The sequence below is a fragment of the Trachurus trachurus genome (genome assembly GCF_905171665.1).
Source record: "Trachurus trachurus genome assembly, chromosome: 9".
Taxonomy (NCBI): Eukaryota; Metazoa; Chordata; class Actinopteri; order Carangiformes; family Carangidae; genus Trachurus; species Trachurus trachurus.
In genome coordinates, this window is record NC_139895.1 from 15,636,340 (window position 1) to 15,662,418 (window position 26,079).

The 26,079-nt window shown below is 41.5% G+C and overlaps 2 protein-coding genes across 2 annotated transcripts; one reads left to right on the plus strand and one right to left on the minus strand.

The window, feature by feature from the left end:
- The first annotated feature begins 99 nt into the window (after window positions 1–99).
- On the plus strand, window positions 100–3,783 carry rpl35 (ribosomal protein L35). Its single transcript, XM_083978830.1, has 4 exons — window positions 100–221; window positions 727–863; window positions 2,718–2,799; window positions 3,589–3,783. The coding sequence occupies exons 1-4, from the start codon at window positions 219–221 to the stop codon at window positions 3,736–3,738; spliced, it is 372 nt and encodes a 123-aa protein (XP_083834956.1). The 5' UTR covers window positions 100–218; the 3' UTR covers window positions 3,739–3,783.
- An 8,702-nt stretch (window positions 3,784–12,485) lies between these two features.
- On the minus strand, window positions 12,486–25,003 carry LOC310991253 (uncharacterized protein). Its single transcript, XM_083978889.1, has 5 exons — window positions 24,876–25,003; window positions 21,017–21,216; window positions 15,614–15,838; window positions 13,785–13,929; window positions 12,486–12,905 (listed from the first exon to the last, which is right to left on the minus strand). The coding sequence occupies exons 2-5, from the start codon at window positions 21,201–21,203 to the stop codon at window positions 12,770–12,772; spliced, it is 693 nt and encodes a 230-aa protein (XP_083835015.1). The 5' UTR covers window positions 21,204–21,216; window positions 24,876–25,003; the 3' UTR covers window positions 12,486–12,769.
- Between the last annotated feature and the right edge of the window lie 1,076 nt (window positions 25,004–26,079).

The window sequence follows — 26,079 nt, forward strand, 5'->3', positions numbered from 1 at the left end:
CCAAATTGATAACATATCATTCTCAATGGCGGAAATGATAAAATATCTCCTTGATTTATTTTCTACCTGTGTTATCCAGGTCCTCCGCCCTGCGGTGGCGCTGTCCGCACGGCGCCTTTAAGGAGCAGCGGAGGAGAGGAAGAGGAGCCGTCTCCGGAAGCTACTTCCTCTGAGCACGCGGTGTGTCCGGCCTTTCCAACAGGGCAGCGACGAGGAACATGGTGAGAGTCCGAGAGGCTGCACTCAAATGTGCATTTTTACCACATTTATCGCAACTAAACCTCGTCAGATGTGTGTTATACGTGCACATAAGCTTCTCGGGTAGCTCCACGTATGTGTGTTGATCAGCAAACTGCTGCTCAAAATTGAATAAAATAGTAAATTGCAGAGCGCAGCCACCGATCGACGCTGCTAACGAGAGTTGCTAACTGAGAGCTAACGGAGGCTAATACGAGCTATAGGCAACGAGCTAGCTTAGATTCAAGCCTGATGTGAACAGAAAACACGTTTAGCTACCTGTATGTGTTTTATTAACACATGTAGCCGGTGTCTACTGACAATATTAATGTTATGAGACACTATGTCGGCTTAGGTTGACATGTAATGGGTGGTATCAAACGCGGGTGTGTTTAGCTCGTGCGGTGGAGGCGCAGAACCCACGATGTGTGAGTTTGATGTGATATTGTCATTAACGAGTGTAAATTATTGTCTTCTGTCGCGATGCAGGCCAAGATCAAGGCAAGAGATCTGCGGGGCAAGAAAAAAGAGGAGCTGCTGAAGCAGCTGGACGATCTGAAAAATGAACTGTCCCAGCTCCGTGTGGCCAAGGTTACCGGTGGAGCAGCATCCAAGCTCTCCAAGATGTAAGTACTGCGAAAAAAGCGCTTTTCTTTCTTTTTTCCCCCTTATTTTTCTCTATTAGTTTTTATGTTAACAAATACATATCATAGTCATACACAAAATAGCTTTTAAAAAACAATACAACTTCTACGTGAGAGGGGCACATTCTCTAAGTTACACATCGCTGAATTATAACAAAAAATATAAAACTGACATGTGACCTTTGATATGACAATGTGAGTTTCAACTACACATATAGTCACTATACAGTTGATGTGCATATCATTTGAATGTGTATATAATGTTATAACTAAAATAACAAAATGAACTTCCCCCTCCCTGTTGTCAGTCAAACAAGTGCACTGAGAAACGGTATTAGATCATTAGAAAGCGCTTTTTTTAATCTTTTGAAAACGATTTAACTACATCCAGGTACACTTAACTACCAGTTAACCTGATGTGGGTTGAGGGTGAATGCTGTAGCTAACAGGAATTGAATCTGTCAAACTCTACACTGTCTAACCCACTAAATAAGGAGAACGATTACATGGCACTAAAAGTAATTTGAGTTGGTGTGGAGTAAATTATTGGTGATGAATCAAAGTACACAAATTGTCTTGTGCATTTTTTTTAGTTCTTCCCACTGTTTTAATGGATGTTATCAGGGTCCAAAACTAACTTTTTCACTTACCAGCCAGGCTGGCTGGTAAGTGAATTTTTTTACCAGCCAGGCAGATATTTTACCAGCCAACCAAGTAAAAATTGCGTTTGAGTGCTGTATATTGCTATCAGTATTATTTAACGTGTAATTTGGGTCTTATATGCGATTCTCAATCAATATTTTAGTAGTATGCACTAATACTAGCAATTAGGGGTGTGCAAAGCATCCGGTATTTGTATTTGTTGAGGGGGGGAAAGTATTTCTATTTGTGTTCGAGTAAAATTCAAAATAGGTGTAAAAATACATTTTTTTTTAGATACACTTCTAATCATATATTTTTTTAAATAATAATAATTAGTTTTAAAAATATTTGTATCAGTAATTTCTTTTTTTCAATTACTAGACATTTAAGGCGACCCCATCTGAATTCCAGGCGACCCCACATGGGGTCCTGATCCCAAGGTTGAAAAACACTGCTCTACTGTCTTTCCTGTCTGCTCTCAATAGAGTGTGTGTGTGTGTTTGGGGGGGGGGGGGGGGGGGGGGGGGGGAGTGTTGATTCTCTCTCTCTCTCTCTCTCACACACACACACGCGCGCGCGCACAAACAAACAGGCGAACACACATGTTCTCAGCGGTGAGGTCCGACCAGAGCGATTGACGTGTCCAACCAACCCAATCAGACGCGCGGGTTCGGAGTCCGGACCGAGAATTAAAAGTTGGACCGCACTAGTCCGTGCTTCAGCACCCGTGTGTCGGGCCGCCTCTGGTTTTAATTGATACGGGGATAAACAGTCAGCGCCGCGGTCACCGGAGCTGATCACTGCCCTATAAGCAATGAGAACATTTTTTACCGGGCGCGCTAAACAACACAGACGGGTACAACAGTAACAGTTATCCACCTCAACGCTGTGAATGACGGCCTGACGCGCATACCTGACCAAAGATCGTCTCTGCTGGAAAGACACATTACTCTGTCAGGAAACAACATACCAGCATCGTTCTCCACCACTAACGAAAAAATGAGATTTTTGTCGGTAAACAAATAACTCGCCAGAGTGGCGAGTGGTCTTAAAAATTTACCAGCCAGAGACAAAATCTACCCGTAATTGGCGAGTGGCGAGTGTTAGTTTTGGACCCTGGATGTTATGCATAGCTATGGTTAAAAAAACAAACAAACACATACAGCTAACACAAATCTGTCTGACTTTCCACAGCCGCGTTGTCCGCAAGTCCATCGCCAGAGTCCTGACTGTCATCAACCAGACACAGAAGGAGAACCTGAGGAAGTTCTACAAGGTGAGAGCTGCCAGCAGCCTTTTAGTTTTCCTCATGTATCACTGACATGTGCCTGTTTGGGACTCGGGCTTTTCCTCCAAGTCCTCTGGTCTGAGATGATAAACTTTGTGAGCTGATGTTTGCTGAAGCGTTCACATGCTTACCAAAAGACTGAGACCAGAATATTACTCAACATTGATTGTTACATTGGCTGCAGTTATTCTAATTAAGATGTTGATGGCTCATGAAACCACACTGAACATTAAGAGCTAATTAATAAGCCATGTAGGTGCCTTAAAATAATTTGAGCACATCTGTAAGATAAAACATGACCGTCCACTTGCAGTTTTCCTTCGAGTCACTGAAGACAACAGAGGATGATTATCCTTAAAAAGACACATTCCCAAAATGTCTCCGGGGACTGTTTATTTATTGAGTTTTTGTCAGCTGGTTTTCACATAAAAAAATAAAATGGACAGTAGATTTGGACGGAGTCTTTGTCAGATAGTGTGTGACTGTCGAGCTCTGAGCCTCGTCTGAAATGTCTTGCATTGGAAATCTGCAGCCAGTGTAAATGTGATGTTCCCTCGTACACTCAGAAATTATAACATGTTCTAGACAACAGGTTATTGAACTAAAATATGGGTATGAGTGAAATATGACACTGGTTTGTACTTACTGCTTGTGTGGCAGAAATCTGATACAACATTTTTGACACTAGTTTCAGATTAACTCTCCTGACCTTGACCTAAGTTTTCATTCTGCGATAAGAAATTCAGACTTACTGAAAGCCTGTTATGTTTCTTTCAGGGTAAGAAGTACAAGCCCCTTGACCTGAGACCCAAGAAGACCAGAGCTCTGCGCCGTCGTCTCAACAAGCATGAAGAGAGTCTGCGGACAAAGAAACAGCAGAGGAAAGACCTCCTCTACTCCATCCGCAAATTTGCAGTCAAAGCTTAAAAGCTTTTTCTATTGACTAAATAAAATCTGTGTAAAAGACCAGAATCGGTTGTTGTGATATTTCCTTTGCAAACATCAGTATGACGACATCTCGGTCTCACTTGAGACAGTCGCTTGTTTCCACTGAAGCATCAACAGCGCACCTAAAATGTTTCTTTCATTCGGTGTTGATGACTCAGTTTTTTGAGTCTGACCTGCCCAATGAATTTTGGGTTGGTTTCGTTTGGACGGTGAGGTGCAGTTTAAATATTTGGCCTCCTTTTGTAAAAGAAGCTGGTGGAGCCGCATCCGGGCTCTCCAATATGGTAAGTACTTCTCAATCGTATGAAAATGATTTAACTACAGTGAAGCTGTCAAACTCTACACTGTCTAACCAGCAAGATTAAGTGACGCTTAAAGTCATTTGAGTTGGTGTGGAGTAAATTATTAGTGATTAATCACTCTTTGAGTACATCAGTTGTCTTGTTTTAGTCCCTCTCACTGCTTTAATTGAAGTTATGCACAGTGATGGTTAAAAAAAAACACATCCAACTAACACAAACCTGTCTGATTTTCCAGGTCTCCACAGCCGTGTTGTCCGCAAGTCCATCGCCAGAGTCCTGACTCACCAACCTGACACAGAAGGAGAACCTGAGGAAGTTCTACAAGGTGAGAGCTGCCAGCAGTCTTTTAGTTTTCCTCGTTTACACTGACATGTGCCTGTTTGGGACTCAGGCTTTTTCTTCCTCCAAGTCCTCTGGTCTGAGATGATAAACTTTGTGAGCTGATGTTTGCTGAAGCGTTCACATGCTTACCAAAAGACTGAGACCAGAAGGCTTAAGGGAATTTCTTGGTTTCCCTCATCAAATACACAATCCAAAAACTCAAACGCTTTCGTGGACAAGTTGTGACCTGCACATTTACCACACTATGAGATGATGATAATAATGGAACGTTATGAAACGGAGTCGTTCGAGGTAAATACAGAGACTACTTGCTGAAAAACTGTCCCTGAAAGCAACGCGCATCAGCGGTTTTGCATGAATTTACCTCTAAAACGTCTCAGTCTCGTAACGTTCCATTATTATCTCATAGCGTGGTGAATGTGCAGGTCACAATTTGTCCACCAGAGCGTTTTGAAGTTGTGGGATTGTGTATTTGATAAGGGAAACCAAGAAATTCCCTTAGCCTCCATAGCACTCGGAGTACATCAGTTGTCTTGTTTTAGTCCCTCTCACTGCTCCTATTGAAGTTATGCACAGTGATGGTTAAACACATCCAACTAACACAAACCTGTCTTGACTTTCCTGGTCTTCACAGCCGTGTTGTCCGCAAGTCTATCGCCAGAGTCCTGATCACCCATACACAGAAGGAGAACGAGGAAGTTCTACAAGGTGAGAGCTGCCAGCAGCCTTTTAGTTTAGTTTTCCTCATGTATCACTGACATGTGCCTGCTTGGGACTCAGGCTTTTCCTCCAAGTCCTCTGGTCTGAGATGATAACTCCGTGAGCTGATGTTTGCTGAAGCGTTCACATGCTTACCAAAAGACTGAGACCAGAATATTACTCAACATTGATTGATTGTTACATTGGCTGCAGTTATTCTAATTAAGATGTTGATGGCTCATGAAACCACAACGTTTTCATCCTGGGGAAAGAAATTCATACTTACTGAAAACCTGTTACATTTCTTTCAGGGTAAGAAGTACAAGCCCCCCTGGACCTGAGACCCAAGAAGACTCTGAGCTCTGTGCCGCCGCCGTCTCAACAAGCATGAAGAGAGTCTGTGGACAAGGAAATGGCAGAGGAAAGACCTCCTCTACTCCATCTTCAAATTTGCGGTCAAAGTATTAAAGGGATAGTTCAGCATTTTGGCAAATTCACCTATTGCCATAATCCCTATAGTCAAAGGGGTAGGTTCATTACCTTCCAGCTGTTTTTGCCTCAAAACAGCTCAGTCTCGTAATGTTACATTATTATTTCATAGCGTGGTGAATGTGCAGGTGACAGCTTGTCCACAAGACCGTTTGAGTTGTTGGATTGTGTATTTGATCAGTTTTGAGGGACAGGGACAACGTACCGTTCACCTCAATTGTGTTCGCTGATCAGTTCACGTCTCTGCTCCGTGGATCTCAAAATATGCACAATAATTAAAGGTAATGAACCTACCCCTTTGACTAAAGGGATTATGGTAATAGGTGAATTTGCCAAAATGTTGAACTATCCCTTGAGAGTTTTTTCTATTGACTAAATAAAATCTGTAAAACACAAGAATCGGCTGTAATATTTTCTCTGCAAACATCAGGATGACACCTCAGTCTTTACTGAAACAGTCGCTCGTTTCCACTGAAACATCAACGTTCACGTCCAGTGTTGATGACTTGAGTTCTTGAGTCTGACCTGCCCAATGAATTTTGGGTTGGTTTCATTTGGACACTGAGGTGCAGTTGAAATATTTGGCCACTTTTGTCTTGGCCAATAGTAGTTGCTGTGCCATTTGAACTATACATTGGAAACCTCATGAATCAGTGAGAACCTGCTTGTATATGTGGAAAATTACCTAGTTAAATGCTTCTCACTATTTTTTGTTATAAAATTTAAAAAACGTGACAGAATCACACCTAATGTCCAAATATAAATTACATAACCAGTTGCAGAGTTTGTAGTGCAGGTTTGATATCGGAGTGATGTAGTTGTGTGTCTGTTTTTAGAGGGAGGAAAGTAGACAAACATCAATACAATCGTAATGGAAAATATGATATGCAGAGTGTCTAAAATTTAAATGAAGACTATAATATGAAATGGTGTGACAAATATAATGCATTGAATTGCTCCTCTGGCTGTAGGCCTTCACAATGAATGAGAACTAAGTCTACTTAATGTGGTCCACCACATGAGGGCAGCAGACAGTAATGGTATAATGACACATTTTTCAATCCAGACAATTTACTGTAAAAGATTGTGTGTTTGAATGTGTGCGTGTGTGAAAAGGCTCTAACTGTCCATAGAAACATGTCAGCTGTTGTTTGCATTGTGTCGCTCTCTCACCACCAGTGATATCAACCAACGTTGTCAAAGGAAAGCCTGCAGTCATCCAAACAGTTCTGTCTGTAGCAGTGATGTACAATCTATCTGAGCCCACTCAGGTATCCAATAGTCTTCACACAATTCTGAGTATACACCACACTACAAATCAGCAGTGACGTCTCAGGTCGACCTCCTCAACACAGCTTCATAGGCACAGTGAAAATGCAAACTGATCTTTATCACATCTTTCTATATTGTCCTGGTCCCAGTGTGCCAACGTACAGACCTTTGAGGTCACTGATTTAATAGCTGTATGTGATGACGATGGGGCCCCAGGGTTTTGCCACATTAGCAAAGACTGATCTGAGAGCAGCAGGCCTTTGGGAATGCTTGGAATGACAGCCACCTTTATACTAATTAGTTTTCTACTGTCACTATGCTGCTAGCTGCTCTTCAGTTACCTCACAACACTCAGCGTGTCACCATTCCCTGCCCCGGGTGCACATCGTCACCATGAGCCCTCAGACCGTCTTCTTCACCCTGTTGGTTTGTCTCGGTGTGTTCTCCTCCTCCTACTCTTCCTCGTCTCAGCCGAGCTCGGTAAAGAAATCCGGCTGCTTCAAAGTGAACGACTGCAAGTGCATCATGAAGGACGGGAGCGGGGTGATAAACCTGAGAGCCATGGGGGACGATGCAGGTTTCCTGGGGCATCTGAGGCCGGTGTCAGCGGAGAACATGCCGGTCAACACAGAGGTCCTCCTGTCCTTCAGCCCCTGTCAGCCCTTCTCACAGCCAGAGGACCTGATGGGAGTCGACTGCACCAACATCGCTGCAGCCATCATTGTCAGGTACAGAACCAGAACCAGTCCTGCATCCAGCCGCTGACCGCTTCATCCTGCTCTCACTCTGACTATGAGACATGAAGTTCATTTGTTTCTTGTCTTTCACTAAACTCCATTTAAGCTTTGACTCTTTCCTTACATTTGTTTTGCAATTAGGGTACTTGTTTTTAATTACATGAAAAGTAAAAGGCTTAGGCCAAACCCTAATGTTTGAAGTCAGGCCTTAAACAGAAGAACCTAAAGTTCACATTTCCTTGTAGTGCTTTGTTCAAGACTTGAATCTTGCAATCTATTCAAAACACATGTGATTTTTGCACGACCCACACACACATAAACACACTGAAATGGACCCACTTAGTCTGAGGTGTAAGACTACAGTCTAACGTGTGACCTTTTTTTGACAACTTTGCAAACATGGAGGCAGTGAGAGAGAGGAAGACAGAGAGGAGGTGGACAGTGGACGTTGAGATAAAGAAGACTAAACAGACACATCTCAGATTACATTAGCAACACCTTGGTTGGCCATGTCTTAAAGCAGTACTAAAGAACTTTCAGTTTTGGTTGAGTTTGGCGGCGCCTGTGGACCAACGCGGTAGTGTTTTGCCTGAAGGAAGACTCCATTTCCCATGAACACTAGCGTGAAGCCCTGTAAATATCCTGCATTCAAATTAACAGAAGACATCAAAACTAAGTTTCTGTTTCCAGTGGATCATTTCAAAGTGAAAACACAAACATAATCCATTGCTAAAGTGCCGTTTTGCCTGTTCCCTCCTTGTTGTGACTCGCAAAAGTGAAAGTGAAGGAAGACTCCATTTCCCATGAACACTAGCGTGAGAGCAGGGTTCCTACCATGCTCCTCAAAGCTGCTTAGTGCCAGAGAAAGAGATACAGACCCCCTCAGACCACGACAGAGGTGTCATTCAACTTGTTGTAAGTCGATGTATCATCACAAAAGTTATGAAAATATTTTATGAAGGTTGAAAAGTTCCTTAGTGTTGGTTTAAAGCCTCGATTAAACAACAAGAAGCTCTCCAATCTCCTTTTAGTCAGATTGGGGAAATCCCTAAGAAGAAATACACAAGAGGTGCCGACCCAAACTCAAATGATGATGGCATAAACAATGAATGAATTTAAAGTGTTGAAAACTCTCACATTCTTCTTGCTGGTTCTTCGAAGTCATCACTGCTTTCCCAGCGTTGTATAAATAGGCACAGTTTCTTATTTATACATTCTTTATGCCTGGTCTCAAAGTACCTTCTGATGTATCCCCAAATAATAAATATGACTAATGAAATTAATAACGTTCAAGTGCAATGACTAATCAGTAATGGCCTGAACTAACAACTACCAGCTGACCTGGAAAATCTTTGGGTTGGAGGCAGCTGCACATTTCTGACATGTCAGCAACTCATCTCTCAATATGTCAGCTGGTTCTCCCAAGTCTTTCTTCTATTGAAATGATGTTTTCACATTGATATACAGATGTTGTTCCACAACCAATCCAACCTCCAAGTTCACAAAAAAAATGTCAGTGTTCAGATTAAAGCTGCTCCGTGGCAAATACAAGACGACTTGCATGATGTTTGTGTTTGGTCGACTCGTTAACCAGCAGTCGTGACCTTTTTAAAGCCTTTAATTTTTTACTCTGGGGTTTGTTTGTTTTTTACACCTTTACACCCATTTATAGACTGTTCAACTATGGACTGATGAAAATCTAAACTCTTTGCAATGACTTAAAAACCTTCCCAGGCAAATTATTACTATTCATATGTCTTTGTTTCTCCAGTCCTATTGTGCAGAAACCATCATTATAGCTGAGCTGTAAGGGACTAATGTGATGTTACACTATTTAGACTGAGCAGGCTCTTGAAGCCACCAGGGGGCACTCACACACACAAACCACACTGAAAGACCTCCATGCTGTTTCCATAAATCTTAGTTGTGCATTTACATTGATGAATAAACAGCGATTCAAACAGGCTCATGTATTCATCCTGACTGAACACTTTTGTAATGGCAAAGTTAATTATAAAACAGTGAATGCATTCTTAGTTGCATGTATGGCAGCGTGTGTTTGTGTGTTAACAGGTATCACAGGCTCAACAGACACATCAGCCGCTGCATCAGCTATGGGAGACATGAAGGGAACCAGTTCCGCTACAACGACTCCCTGAAGACGCTGTCAGTCTCCTACTTTGGTGAGAAAACACTTACCGGCTGCACTTGACCTCACCTGACCACCTGACAGCCAATCATCTCCCTCCTCCTGTCCCAGCTCACAAGGAGCAGCCGCTCACGGTGGTGCACTACCACTGCAATCCCAACCAGTCCGCTTCCATCATCCGGGACCAGAGGCTCAGCACTGAGGAGCCCCTGCAGATCTGGGTGGAAAGCCCCTGTGCCTGTCCGAACGCCTGCACCATGGGAGATCTGGGTGTAGGCACCGTCTTCCTCATCATCCTCTCCGTCAGTGCTGCTGCTTACTTTATCCTCGGTAATACTCTGAATAGGCCTCACGCATGTGGTCCAGGTGTGTTCATCTACCTGTGCTGCAGAGCCATCATCACATTAACGCCTTAACACTTGAATGAATTACAAAACACAGTCATTTCAGTCAGGTACTAAAAAGGCCGTCACCCTTACAACTATAGCAGAAGAGAAACAGGTGGTATGTTAAACAAATGTGTAGTGGAAAAACAGTGACATCTAGTGGCAAGCAGAAATCATAGCAGCCAGTGTACGGGGGTTATTAACCTGAAACCATGTCAGTACAGGGAGAGAGAGAGAGTTTACAACCACTAACTCTGTGTCAGCTCTACTGCCAGTTAAAAGCTAACAAACAACATAAAGTAATAAAAAATGCTTTCTGTTCTGATCCGTCTGGTGGTTTCTGGTTCTGTTCTCAACACACTCCTCACCCGAGTCGGGGTTTGACCTGTGTGTTGTGTTTGATTCTTGCTCAGCTCCCTTTTATCTAAATGTCAATTTAATGATTGAACCCAGAACTGGGTTTATTGGTTTGTCACAGACTGGTGCTGATTCTAGTTTGCGGTACATTGGTGTATTTGGAAGCAGATAGAGGAAAAATAAATTATTCATAATGAAATGTACTACAATAGGCAAGTCAAAAGATATTCATCGATCATGATCAATATCTATGGATCAATATATCCCAGGAGGAGTTGATATCTTCGTGTCATGCTGTCATAGTTGAACACATCAGGTTTGAAGAGTTTTGCTGTAAAGTCACACATAATTTAGATTTTCCATTGTACTTTTCAGGTTCCTGTGCTCTCAGACCTTCTCGGAGCAGCGGCGGAGTCCAGATCTCTCCGGAGCACAGTGTGTGGTGTATGATCTGTTACCACTGTACTGAGAGAAGACCAGCGAGAAGACACTACGCAGACGTGACTGACTGAACGAGAAGCAGCTGCACATCTCTGGAAACACTGCAAAGGCGTCTCTACATGTCAAGTTCTATGACCTGGAGGTGTCGAGTCCCGTGGAGGCGTCAGGAGCTATAGGCTGCTTTACGTTTGACAGCTCAAAGTCACAGGTTCAACTCTCTAGTTTTTATATCCTGGGGTTAGTTCTTGATCTTTATGATGATGTAAATATATTTTGGTCAAAATACTGGACCATGAACCAGATCATCTGTGTAGAAATGTAATATGACATACATGTCACGAAAACCAGAGCGATGCTGCTGTAATATGTCTCATCCCATATCAGGTTTACAACATACAAAAAATCAACACATTTTTAGTTGCTACTGTATATGTTAACAATTTATTAAATTATTTATATATTTTATATTTATGTATGTTTATTAAAAGAGCAAGCATAAAAAAAATGTATATGCTTATGAACTATGTGGTTTTCTTTTTAATTTCACTTGAGGGGGGGCTCTGTGCTGATGGTGCATTTCCTGCTCCTGCTGGCCTGGTTTCAGCCTCAGGCCTCAGCAGCTGTGAAGATGATCTCCCAACATATAAAGTGAATGAGCCCTGCAGCCGTCATCCCCACGGACAGAGCAACTCTCTCACTTCATTTTTCCTTTGTTTTTAATAATCCCAGATTTCCATGATTTTTGTTTTCCTCTTTAAATCAGGTCAGCAAACTCTCTGGAGTGTTTTATATGAGCAGGAGGCCTTTTATTTATTTATTTTTTTTAAGATAATGTGTCTCCTGTTCTAATGGCACTAGATTTCTGTTCTTTTAACCTTTTATTCTTTCCACATGCATATGTAATAGAGTTTATTTTTATGTGGAAATATATGAAACCTATTACAAATTGGAACAATTTCATACATTGACAAATATGTATGTTTATGTATTTGTGCTAATGTGCTTACAACACATATATATGTCATGTAAAAGCAAGAACATGTATATAAGCATATGTAATTACAATATATATATATGCTGTTTTAATAAACTTAAATTAACCAAACAAAAACTCCTTATATAGATATTTCTATATATTGCATAGAAAACAAAAAAAACATGTATTTGAAACTGACCAAGACCAGTTTAGGGACAGATGTGAAGACAGGCGACTGCTGTCCATTAAAGTTTTCCCAAATTATCATCACACCATCATGAACATTAACAGAGTTAGGACTTAGATGTTTGAAAAATAAACAAACTCATATTCCCCTCCTCTTTAATAAAGAGATTTTTAATCAGCTGAAGCTTTTCTTCTGAACATACCATTGTTCCCTGCTGATCAGGTTTAACTGAATGTATCAGGGGCCCTTGATATTATTTTGACCCCTGATCATTTGTTGTTTAGTCTTATTTCCCCAGACTGTGAGGACGTGACCCCTGCATCGTCTGTGGCTGCCGCTGATTTATGTTCACATATTGGAAAATTGTTCCTCACCCTTTGGGATTTTTTGCAGTGTTTTGTTCTCTGCAGGTCTATTAACACACACTGTCTGTCACATTCTGCAGCTTTTAAACTGATTTATGGTCTAATACTTTGGCTCCTCTCCTGCGTGGCCCCTTGTTGTTCCTGCAGGTGTCTGTCCTCCTTTCCAGTTTCACTTTGAAACAAACACCTGCTCCACAAAAAGTCGTTCACTTGTTAACAGACGTCTCATTATTTCTTTAAGTTTCTGCATTTTTCTCATCACTGCTCTGATCTGAGCTCTGTTGGCCTCGGTCCTTCTTTCACTCATCTCAGCTGTGCTCAGAGTCCTGCGGTGTGATGTCATCAGAAGGGGACAGCGGTGTGCCAGGTGCTGTGCTCACCGGAGAGCCCGAGGTGCTCGGTTGGGCCTCGCTGGCCTTCTCGGCTGAAACTCTGCTGGGCCCTCTGGAACAAGAAAGACAGAGTAGAGCTGGAGTCAGATCCCTGAACACATCAGCGCTGGCTCACTGTCAGGACAGAACCATGTTTCTTGTTGTTAGTGGTTCTTGTGGTTTCCCTTCAATAATTCAATATAACTATCGAGAGGTTTGATTTCTGAGTCTTGACTACTGTACAGTTTTTTTTGCTTTTGTGGATATAGAACAAATCCCTCTCATCTTTCCTTTATCCGGACAAACTGTTCATTTGCACACTATATATTTTAAAACATTAAATTATTAATAAATTCTTCTGTGCATCTATTGAACCATGTAATGAGACTTATCCTCTCAGGACATTTAATCCTGCGTCCTCATAAGACAGAGTCGTACCCGTCTTGTTCTCTGTTATGCGTTCATCATACCAATGTCTAACATGTACATTTAAAGTGTATGTCATAGCTAAACATTAAGCTACAAACTCCTCCAGTTTTACAGGCTTCACCCTCCTCTACATCATGCCTGTGTCCTCATCCACCTCTACACTGATGTTTCGCAGAACATCCTGTGAGTAACTTCATCCTCTGCTCTTTTCTCTGTTGTTGTTGCATGGACTGTATCCATGAACATAACAGATCTCATGTAGAAAGTGGGCATGCCTCTATGCAGTTGTTCTAATTGCTTGAGAAAATATTTTTACGTCTCCCCACCCTCCAAACTGACATCACTCCTGAGAGCTGTTTTGCAGCTCTGCTCCATTTTTTTCTTTTTTTTTTGAAAACCACAGATGTGACGTGAAAGAAATTATCTGAGGAGCAGTTCATGAGCGTGATGCAGATGTCTGTTCTCCAATGACTCACAGCGGCGACCACGCCCTGAACACACCATCGCCACAAAGAGCCCGTACCTCATCTCCTCCGTCTCAGACTCCTCATCCTCGTCCTCGCACAATGATGATGAAGGCAGATACAGATGGAGTTGTGAAACCTTTGCGGCGCTGGGCTGTCCACGAGGAGCCCATCTCTCAATGTTGCAGGGGGTTGTGGGAGTTTCTAGGAGGGGATGAGTCACAGTCAAAGACGCAACTTCGGTTACAGATGTCATTTCAAACACCAGAGCCAGACCTTGACCACTGAGTTTACTTATCACCAGAGGATTTCCACATAAGGCAATTACTGAAACTGCAGGGAAAACACACACTGCCCTCAATCCAAACAACACAGAGGGAATAAAAAGGGAGAAACTTTCAAGTCAATTGGCAATGAAATTAAATGATTTGTTTGAGTCACCACGAATCAGCACATCTGTTCCTGCCCAAGGCTGCAACAAAAATTCATATATGCATGTTGTCTGGATGTGATTTACAGGCAGATGGAAGTGTGTGCGTGTGTGTGTGTGTGTAAAGGCGCTTCAAGTGGTTTGCAGTGAATAAACAGCAGATTGTGTATTTGTGCCAGACAGAAATTATTATTATTTTTATTATTATGATTTTTTTTTAATATCAAACAAGTCTGGTTTGATTGATTGTGACTGTGACATGCATCATCACTGAACTGCTTGTTTGTTGTAATATGAGCTGATTCTGAACAGGTTCATCAGTAAGCATGCTTTCCTTTCAATGATCCATGGTTTCACCAAACATCAACCTCTGGGACTGATGCAAAAAGAGAAGACAACACAGAAGGACTGAAACCTGCACTTCCTCTAATCACCACTAGGGTTTGGCTCCAAACAGTGAGTCAGTCTCCATTAAAGACCATGTTAAAATGTCCAACAGAAATAAACAGGTTTATAGCTGAGTACAAAACAGTTTAATCTCCATAGCTAATTTCCTCTTTCATGACTGTTTATAAGTCACCATTTTATTAAGGCTTCTGCGTAATTAAGTTATGCATAGGGTGTGGCTTCTTTGAGTGACAGGTGTATGCATCAACGTCTTGGCTCCATACACATCGTAGCTATCTCTGCACATTTTTGAATTAGCTGGGAATTAAGTGAAGTCGGACACTGCCAAGATGATGAAGGCGGAGCAGCTCACATGCCACATCCATCTTTATTTACAGCCTATGGGTTTCACTTGAGATGAACTTAATAGGGTCAGCAGTTGATAACTTTGGTAAAAAGCAAAAACAACTTAGTTTTTCCCTTTTACACCTAACTGAACATTGTATCATTAATCTTTTCACTCTCACACTGATTAACACACTGATTTACTGCCTGTCTGCCACACCTACTGCATGTGTCTGCAGCAGCGACAGCCAGAGCCAGAGGCATGTTGTTTTTGGGTTGTCCGTCTGACATCCGTCCCATTCTTGTGGACACAGTATAATCTCAGTTATGTCTTTGCGGAACTTGTCGAAATTTGGCACAAACATTCACTTGGACTCAAGGATGAACTGATTAGACTTTCATGGTCAAAGGTCACAGTCATGGTGACCTCACAAAACACATTTTAGCCACTGACTCAGGATAAACAGGGGTGTAACTAAAACCATGGAATAGGTGATGATTATCGTTATCACTCTCAGTCCCAGCATCACAATCGTGTGCGAGAAGATTTCACACATTGCACAAGTACTAAGTTGCAGTCAGTTACTCCACAACAACATGAGTGTTTAAACATCTACTTTTATGGAAAATGAAAACTTGATTCTTGATTGATTATTTTTATGAATTTGATAAAGCAACAAAGCCACATATGTGTAGTAAGGGTTGTGGTGGTGCAGCTTCATTCACCTGCTGTTTCACTGGCCTGACCCACAGTGAGACCTCCACCCTCTGGGTTCATCACAGAGCTGATCGCTGTTCTGGCTCTTGATGCTGGTTCTGTTCTTCTCTCCACTCTTCCCCTGAGACTGCTCAACAGTAATGGTCCCCCATCTCCTCCTCCTCCTCCTCTGCTCTGGGGCATCGGCCCGCCACTGGTGGGCCTCTGCCGGAGGGGACAGCAAAAGCCTTGCACTGTGACAGTAATGACAAGAATTGTGCACTTATTTCATTTGTACTATAAAAGAGGCTTAGGTGTTATCAACAAATTCAGCACTGTATTTTATGTCTCAGGTGATCTACATACACAGATATTATGCTTCAGGTATTAGTGATGATTTTACAAAACAGCAGTTTAGTAGCAGCAAAGATTTAATTGTAACCGTGTTAAAGCAGAAGTAAGCAATCCGGTCGTATTGGCTAATGCTGCGTTCCAGGCAGGCTTTTGAAAACGTAAATTACAGCTTCAAGCCACAACTTACGATTTTGTAGCGTACCAGGCAACCCACTCGTGTTTTTCCGACCTGTTTTACCGGTGAAAGTCACTATAACGGCCACTCGTAACTTCCGACCCGTGAACTCGTACCAGATCGAACTGGTACGACTTCACAGGTCGGAAAAACACGAGTTACGAGTTGCCTTGAACGCACCATAACAGTCCTCGTCCCTACGTCACCACATTCACAGTGTCCCTTGGCTGCACACACAGCCCTGCATGCCGTTCTCTCTCCTCATTGGATAAAAACTGTAGGATACGAGAAATGTTTTCTCCTCGGCTCAGAGCAGAGCAGAGTGACTGACAGACCCGTGATTCAGACCAAACACTCTATGTAAGTGCACTGTAAATGCAAACAATGACCTGACTAAAGATAAAGTAGTGCATTTAACTCAATTCATACTGGTTCTTTAAGTTTACTTTATTACACCGAGTTTTCTGTACTTTTTACCTGCATACTTGTTTATTAAGTTTTACGTACTTGGTTTTTCTGAGTTCGTAGCACAGTTTGTGGTATGAGAGTCAAGTAAACAGAGCTGTGTGCTCCAGTGCGCATGCCCACGCAAGCCGGTAGAGGCCATGCACAGTACAGCCGGTGCTTTCATGGAAGGATGGATCTAACGTTTACTTCGGTAAGTGTAAAGCTTTTGTTTATAATCTTGTCAATATAATTTAATTTTTGGAATGAGAATTGTTCGAATAAACCAGCCAACAGCCCCGACTTTCTCTTCCGAGACCGGTGGCATGTTAGCATGTGTGTGTCTGCGCGCCTGTTCACAGAGCAGACGTTAGAAAGTTCAAGAGCGTGTCCGAAAAAAAGTGTTGTGACTCGGTCTAAACGGCGTGGTGCGAGCCCCCATCTAGTGTAACATGTCCCCCCTGTTTCTGCACTAGCCCTGCTGTCTGTTAGCAGCTAAATTAGCAGCTAATGTAGCTGTTTTTAAATGAATCAGTTATCTTAACGGCCGTGGAGGGGGCGGCTCCCGGCTCCGCAGTGGGCAGATCATGGCTGTTGCCGGGGCAACGGGAGCCTCGACGTGCCGCCGCGAGCACGGAAGCCGAGGCTGGATACTTTTATAAAATATCATGATATCATGAGAGCCACACTCGTGTTGCTGCCTTCCTGTTTGCTCTGGGTGCAAATCCAATGCTAATCAGATATTCCATAGTAACATAACCAGCTAAATAGGAGAGAAAGTTTGGTTTCAGCTGTTATTCAGCTATCAAAGGATGATCATGATGATATGAATAATTACAGTATTTTGATCAATGCTCATACCTGGCGCTGACTAGTGACTTTACCCTGTTTGTTTTATTTCATGCAGGTGGTAGCTACAAGACCCTGGTAAAGCCAACAAATCAACGCAGAAGAAAAGAGACAAGGTGGGTACTGTACTGCTTTCATTTAGAAATGAAAAAAAAAATGCTGTCTGTTTTATGGCACTAGTTTGAAAAAACATTATTGAAACAATATTAATCAGTTCATCAATTAATCTTTCTTGGATAAGACACAACACATGACTGTTAAAATTGTACTTATTTAATATTTTTTTCTCCTTAGGTGGTGTCTCTGGCAGTGAAGTTGGTGGCACTTTGAAAAGAGGTACGCTCGGTCACCAACACTGTGTTGACTGTGTTATCATGTGACAGTCAAATAGACTATTGGCGTTAAATGACTACCATGGTGGAGTAAACAATCCTTTGGATATGTTTTTTTGTTTCTTAAAGCAGATATCAGCTTCACGGCCGTTTCGGCTAATGCTGCGTTCAAGGCAGGCTTTTGAAACCGTAAGTTACAGCTTCAAGTCACAACTACGACTTGGTAGCGTTCCAGGTAACCCGTAGCTCATGTTTTTACCATCCTGTTGTCTGTGAAAGTTCCCTATAACGGCCACTCGTAACTTCCGACCCGTGAACTCGTACCAGATCGAACTGGTATGACTTCACAGGAAGGAAAAACACAAAGTACGAGTTTCTTTGAACGCACCATGAGTTAGCAGCCCCCGCCCTTGTCAGGCATCAATTGGTCCTCGTGCTACGTCACCACATTCACGCGCATCCCTTGGCTGCACACACAGCCCTTCATGCCGTTCTCTCTCCTCATTGGATAACACTTGTATCCCACAAGGAAAATTTTCTCCTCGGGTTACAGCAGAGCAGAGTGACGGAGAGACTCGTGTTTAGGCTGAAATACTTCATGTAAGTGATTGCTGACGGAAAATAGGACTATTTAGGACTTATATTAACAAAAACATTCCACTGATATCTGCTTTAAGGTGTTTGCCGAGTTCTACAGAGTTGCCAGTGAAAACCTCAAAAAAGACCTCTACGAAGCTCTGGACCACCATACTTCTCGTCTCACTGACCTCTTCAAATCCAGAAAAGGAGTTGTCGGCCAATCACTCCTCCCAATACACAAGTAAGTGTTGTAGTGTTCCTGCTACCTCTACTACTACAGTGCAAGTATTTCTTAAAATTCAATGTTGTTACTCGAGCACATGCATATCTGCACCTGGACTTCTAACAGCCACAGTCCAAACACATGTCTTAAAGTTCTCAGGCACCGTGGCTGATTTCAAAATGTGCAGGATTTTTTTTTTTGTTCAAATTTTTATGCTTTTTGTTCGGACTTTGTGCTGAAATGCGGCCATTTCTTCCTGCTCATAGTCTTTAAAAAGAGCTCTGTCAGACAATATTCAAGAGTGCTAGTTTCTTCTATGTGGTATGATTCTTGTGGACACTTTGATTACAAGAATGAACACACCTAACTGTGGGTAATAACATCCTACCTAAATTTATTTGTGTTCTTTTATTTTGATTGCAGGATTCAGACAATGAGATGACTTCACCCAGGTGCCTGTTGGGGTCATGACTGAGGACACGCCTCCAGTGATTAACAGCATTGCAATCATCCTTGAAGGAAACATTGTCATGGATGAGATTCCCATAACCTCTCAAGCACTTTGTGTTCTGTCTGCGGCATAATACTGTATATGCACTCCATCTGGATTAAAGGTATGAAGCACATTTGACTTCATCCAGAAGATAATGTTGAACCTCGGACAACAAAAACTCAGTCCAAAACTGCAAACTTTAAAACATGCTCTTGTGGGCTAGATGTTGTGGCTAGAGATAGCTATACTGGTTGTCTACAGTGTGGTGTGTGAATGAGTGCAAGTATAATGGGGCTGAACAGTTAAACAAAACATTATTGAATGTTTTATGCATTTATTTTTACTGAATTGAATATTATATTTTACTTGCATCTTTAAAAAAAAAATGTTTTGATGATGAAACTGTGACAGAATTATTTTTTTTTGTGGAGCTACAGCTCTCCATATTGTGTTCTCCAGAAATAAGAAAATATGTTTGATACACACAGTGATAATAATCCCTCTCACAAAAATTATTAATTTATACTTATATGTAAAAGAAAATGTATTGTCAATATAGCAGGGAAATGGCACTAATTTATTTGTTTTTATTTATTTATACAGTACAATGTCAAACTTCCCACCCCAGTTGTTCAGCCAAACTTGACATTTGAAGGCCTCTTTCTAGACAAGTTTCAGAAGAACAGCTTGTTGATTGTTGTTATTGTTGTTTACTGAAATAGAAAATAAACTATGGTTTTCATAATGACATTTTGTGTGTTCTTATTTAAGTTAGCGTAACTAAGGTATGTTAAGTGAATTTATTTAAAATGAAGTAGCGCTCACTTAATTTTGCAAAGTATATTAAAGCAGATATCAGCTTCACGGCCGTTTCGGCTAATGCTGCGTTCAAGGCAGGCTTTTGAAACCGTAAGTTACAGCTTCAAGTCACAACTACGACTTGGTAGCGTTCCAGGTAACCCGTAGCTCGTGTTTTTACCATCCTGTTGTCTGTGAAAGTTCCCTATAACGGCCACTCGTAACTTCCGACCCGTGAACTCGTACCAGATCGAACTGGTATGACTTCACAGGAAGGAAAAACACAAAGTACGAGTTTCTTTGAACGCACCATGAGTTAGCAGCCCCCGCCCTTGTCAGGCATCAATTGGTCCTCGTGCTACGTCACCACATTCACGCGCATCCCTTGGCTGCACACACAGCCCTTCATGCCGTTCTCTCTCCTCATTGGATAACACTTGTATCCCACAAGGAAAATTTTCTCCTCGGGTTACAGCAGAGCAGAGTGACGGAGAGACTCGTGTTTAGGCTGAAATACTTCATGTAAGTGATTGCTGACGGAAAATAGGACTATTTAGGACTTATATTAACAAAAACATTCCACTGATATCTGCTTTAAGTACAGGTGACTTATCTTAACTGATTTCTGTCAACTTAATTGAAGTGGATTACACTTAGATATCTTAAGTGTAATATATTACAAATTTCAAGTAATGCCCACTTGTGTGGATTTAATTATACTCAGATAAATTAAGTGCTCACAACTTAAAAGAAAGTAAAGCTTACTTAGATACAATAATTTCACACTACTTCACACAATTAAGTTTGTTTACTTACTTTTCCCAAGGTAATCGGTTTCCTAAATTTTTTTAAGTAAACTCAACTTGTTAGAATTTACAGTGTGATTGCTGTCGGAAGATATAACTATTTAAGACTTATATTAACACAAATATATCACTTACTTCTGCTTTAAGGTACCATGTAGGCCTACATTAAAGCAAAGTCGCTGTCTCCCTCAGAGAGCAGGGGGCAGTGTGGCCTTGGGCTCAGCCACGCACATATTTCACAAAGGTGGAAGAAAGGGGTCAGAAAAATCTTTCATATAGAGGTGAGTGTCTTGGGGCGTTAGGACCCAAACTGACACACACACTGGATCTGCACAGTAGCAAGAGACAGAGTAACAAGTGTGGATCAGCTTGCAGTCACCTTGCAGGCCCAGAGACAGGGGTCCTGAGGAGGAACGTCGTGCGTCTCCATGGGACAGTGGTCTGGGTGGAAGCAGAGTGAAGGCCGTGGCCTGATGAGCGGGTCTGGACTGAAGGCTCCTCCTTCGGACATACATCATGCCATCTGCTCCGCACTCGTCTCGACGCCCCTCCCTGTCATTCATCATCCGACATGATCAACTGCAAAGACAAATGGTCCAGAGTCATGACAGCCTGTACGCTTGATGTGTTCTTTTGTATTGTTGAGCTAAAAGGCCAATAAATTCTCAAATTTTTTAAAGTATTAATGTGGATTATAAAGCCTCAGATCATTGCATTTTATAATTGGGTGTTCCCTGTGTCCTTGGATTTGGAGGGAGGAATATGGAATGAATGTATTACACAAAGAGAAAGACTTCAAAGTATCTTGGCACAATCTACATGGGCTTTATAGTTATAGCGCTAAAGCATTCCTTAGAAAAAAAAAACTGGCTCTATTGTTTGCATCCACTAAGTGAAACCAGGGTTTACACTGAATTCAATATGTTCATGTAATGTGTCAGCCACATGGTTGGACTGACTATTCCTCCCTCTGTGTACAGGAAGCTCTTCTTGGTAAATCTATAAACGGAAGAGATTTTACACATCACTGACAGAGGATTAAAGAAGATACTCAGAGAGTGTAAAGCTTGATCAACAACGTTCTTCCAAAAATGCATTTCTTTACATTTTGTGAGGGCTTTAAGACCTTAACAACTCAAATTCTTATCTCTCCCAAGTTTTGGATTAGCCGCCTAAGAGTTTGTATTTGAATTTTTGTCAAGTCTTACAATTATGATGACTGAGGTTGTGGCCTGTTTGAGTGACAGATGTTTGAGTGTATGCTTGCCACAAAGTCTCAGCTCCACACATGGTCCAAATCTTTGTCTATTTTTTTGATTAACTGGGAGATAAGGGCGGAGTCAGGCAGTGCCAAGAGGGTGATGGTGGATGGTGGAGCTTTCCAGAAACCTGGGTGATTTCACAGAGGCGATACCTCCACCTTTATTTACAGTCGATGGTTGTCACTCATTATTCATGGTTGATGTTTTGGTCCATAAACCAGACTGTCCCAAGTTTACACCATTGAGCCTTTAAGACATTTAATGTCTTCCCAGTATCCAATAAAGCCATATAATGGACCAAAACATTTTTTTATAGTCACAAATTTCATCTTAGGTATCAAGAAAGTTGTTGTTTTCATATAGCCTACAGTATCATCAGACAGGGTGTATAACTCTGAGGGCAGTGAAAATAATTTTGTGGACTGAGGTCAACTGTACATGATTCAGATTTCAAATATTAAGCCTCCCGTGAGTTGGTTTTGGTTCTAAAGAATTTCTTGAAGTTGTAATTTAATGTAGTATAATCACATTAAGACACGTGAGCTGCAGTAATCAATCATGTAACAGTTTTTAAAGCCGGTGCATACTCTGCCTCTGAGTCAAGTCAATAAACCTTTGCTCATTGGTGGAAATTTCAAAGTGTTGTTTTTGGCAGATAAGTTTGATTCATTGTATCCTGTAGCTTGTCACTTATGTCAACAGTTGCATATGATATAGGAGAAAAATAAGTAAATAAGATCATCGGATGAGAAGTTAATAAAAAAATGACTGAGGATAAATAAATTAACATAAAAGAGTGTTTTTAGAGGAGGAAATTCTAGGCAATAATCTGTTTTCACATCAATTTCCTGTGTGAAATCAATAAAGTTTATTTTTCACTGCTCACAAGCGCCAACAGTTTCAACACTCGTCATATAACGGTCTCTGTGGTGTTTAAATCAACAACTAAGACTGAAAGGAAACCTATTCTGCTCCTTGCCAGCTCTTTATTTTTTTACTACAACCACTTTGTATGATTCATAGTTTTGAAAAAATATTCATTTGTCTCAGACTGCCTGTAATGCAGCCCTTCAGTTGAACGTCAGTAGTATAATGTGAATCGGAGTGAGAGTGATTTTAATATTTTATGTAATGGAATGTAATCAAGATTGTGTAAAGGTTCTTGGGTTTTTAACAGGTTAAAAGGGATAGTTCAACACTTTGGCAAATTGGCCTATTGCCATAATCCCTATAGTCATAGGGGTAGGTTCATTACTTTTATCAGTGCATGTTGTTTTGAGATCCGCGGGGCAGAGACGTGAGCTGCTCAGCAAACACAATGGAGGTGAACGGTACAGGTCCCCTGTCCCTTAAAACTCATCAAATACACAACCCAAAAACTCCAGGATGCTCTCGTGGACATGTTGTGACCTGCATATTCACCACGCTATGAAATAATCATGTATATTTATGTAGCATTACGTTACATGAAGCAAATACTTGGGACTACTTGTGCTTTTGAAATCACTCCACCCAGCAGCCGTGTCTGGAATGTAGTTCCGGCTACGCATTTGCCTCGAAATCAACTCTGTCACGTAATGTTACATGATTATTTTATTTCATTGCGTGGCGAATGTGCAGGTCACAACTTGTCCACGAGAGCAAACTGGAGTTTTTGGGTTGTGTATTTGATGAGTTTGATGAGGGACCTGTACCGTTCACCTCCATTGTGTTTGCTGAGCAGCTCACGTCTCTGCCCCGCCGATCTCAAAATAACATGCATCGATAATTAAAAGTAACCTAATGAACCTAATCCATACCAATGGGGATTATGGCAAAAGGCCAATTTGCCAAAATGTTGAACTATCCCTTTAAGGCTACCAGTAAGCAATTATCATAACAGTGGTTTTAATCTTTCAGTCCCACCGATAAATACTTTTATATCTGCTCCTGTGAATAATGTTGGAAATGAACTAAAACACTGAGGTGGAGTATTTCAAAGAAGGAAACCTTAAAGCTGACCTTACTGACAAAATGTAGCCGCTAACTCTGTTGTGGACAAATGACCGTATCATAAATACCAGCACCGTCAGTTATTTGCGCACAAAGTGATTTTAGTGTTTGCATTGAAACAACATCTTGTTGACATGGCAACAGATCAAAACTAACCCCCTCCAACTACCTTTGTTTTTTTGAAGGGGAGAGCAGGGTCAAGCCAGCTGATAGGTAGGCATTGTGCAATTGTATTGTGGACTTAGAGAAACTTCACATGCACAAAATCCCGAAACTTATTATATCGAAACTTAAAGTCCATAGATACAGTCAACTTTGTAGCAGTGATTTAGTTTAGTTTATTGCAACAGGACAGTGTAAAATACCATTAGTCAATTGTAAAACAATGAAAAGATGGTTGTACCAGATTTAGCCTCTAGGGCTAATTTCCATCTGTAGTCCCAACACTCACAATACAAAACACAATAAAATACAGATTGCAAAGAATCAATTGAAAACACAGACATTCATCTCCTCATTCAAAAAGTAGGATCACTTGATTGTCATGAAGCGCCTGAGTAGTGACTGAGTGACTGACTGGTCTGGTACATCCCACTCAACCAAGGTGGTTACACTGTCAGTACAGTAATGAACCAACAGATTGACTGATTGGCTGACTGATTTCGGGATAACTCTCTGTGTATAGTCCATGAGGACATGATAAACATTCCTCTCCATGCTGAGACAATGCTGCTCAGCAGTTCACACGGCCGCCACTTACAATCCTGTTTTAACAGCCTGACAGATCTTAAAGAAAAACAGAAGGCATGTCTTCTCTGGAACTGATTTGGCCCCTTTTGAGTTTCAGAGAGACTGCGGATGAGTGGGGTTATCAGCAGTGTTTTAACAGAAAGCATGTGTGTGGTTAGGGGTTAAGGTTACAATTCATTACACCACCTTTCAGTAAATCTGCCACGGTGATAAAAGCTCTGCGAATGCTCTTACCTGCTCTCTCATTCAGACGTTCAGATCTTTCAACAGTTCTCCCTGAGGAACCATGTGGAGCCGAGCTGAGTGAAATCCCATTTTGTAATTTTCCTCTGAACATGGACCCACACCCAAGAGCCGATTTTTACCAGCAGGACTCTTTACTGTTGCTAAGGGACCGTGAGCTCACTCTCTGGGTTTGTTTGTGGAAGATAAGATGGAGGGGGGGAAGTGCCCACTGCCATAGTGACAAGCCTTTGTTTGTGTGACACTATGACACTGAGGGTGATAATTTAACAAGGGACTTTAAGCATGTCGAAGATCCTACAGGTTCAGCCTCAATCACCGTTGAGTGGCCGTGACATTCACACCCAGAGTAAGTGGTGGATTTGACCTCTGGTGTTTTGGCTGCCTGCTATCATTCATTTGGTGGGAACGGTGCTGGAATAGGAGGTATAATGCCTGTGGGTCCTCTGCCAACAGAGCTGCGGTGCAGGTTGTTGCAGACAGAGAACATGCTCCAAACCAAATGCTGTAAACGACTAGTCATAAGTGTGAGGTTTCATGGGTAATAAAAGAAGGATTACGTAAGCAATTTTTCTCCATGTGTCATCTTACCTAGACTAGAAGGGTTATAACAGGGCTTGAACCTGATTTTATTTTGTACATTTTCCATAATGTTAGTTTTAGTTTAGTTTTAGTTTAGTGTTGCTCTATGTCTTCATTAAACCAGCCATTCCTCATAAAGGCCCATGTCTTTCAAGTTGAATGCCTTTGTATTATAAATCTGGACTCTCCATCCCCAAGCTGAGACAACACTGGTTGCATCATGATCATCCTGGTGATATGATTAAGGTGATTGTCTACAAGGCCAAAAAAACATAATCCCCCAAATCTACAGCTCAGATATTAAATTATGTATAATATTTGATACAATAAAAACTAATAGAAATCATAAATCCCCTGGTGGTGATTGGCTCCCAGGAGGATTTTTTATAAAAGCCGGTCTTATAAAAAAGTTTTTAACTATGTCTCTATCCTCAGGAAATCCCTAAGAAGTGTGTCCAGAAGTAATCATTTCAGTATTACATGAGGAGGGCGAGGATTCAATCTTATATGAGGCATACAGACCTGTCAACCTTCTTTGTAATGACTTTTTACAATTCTTACAATCATACTGACATGAAGTTGGCAGAGTCAACCCAGATCAAACAGGTTTTAT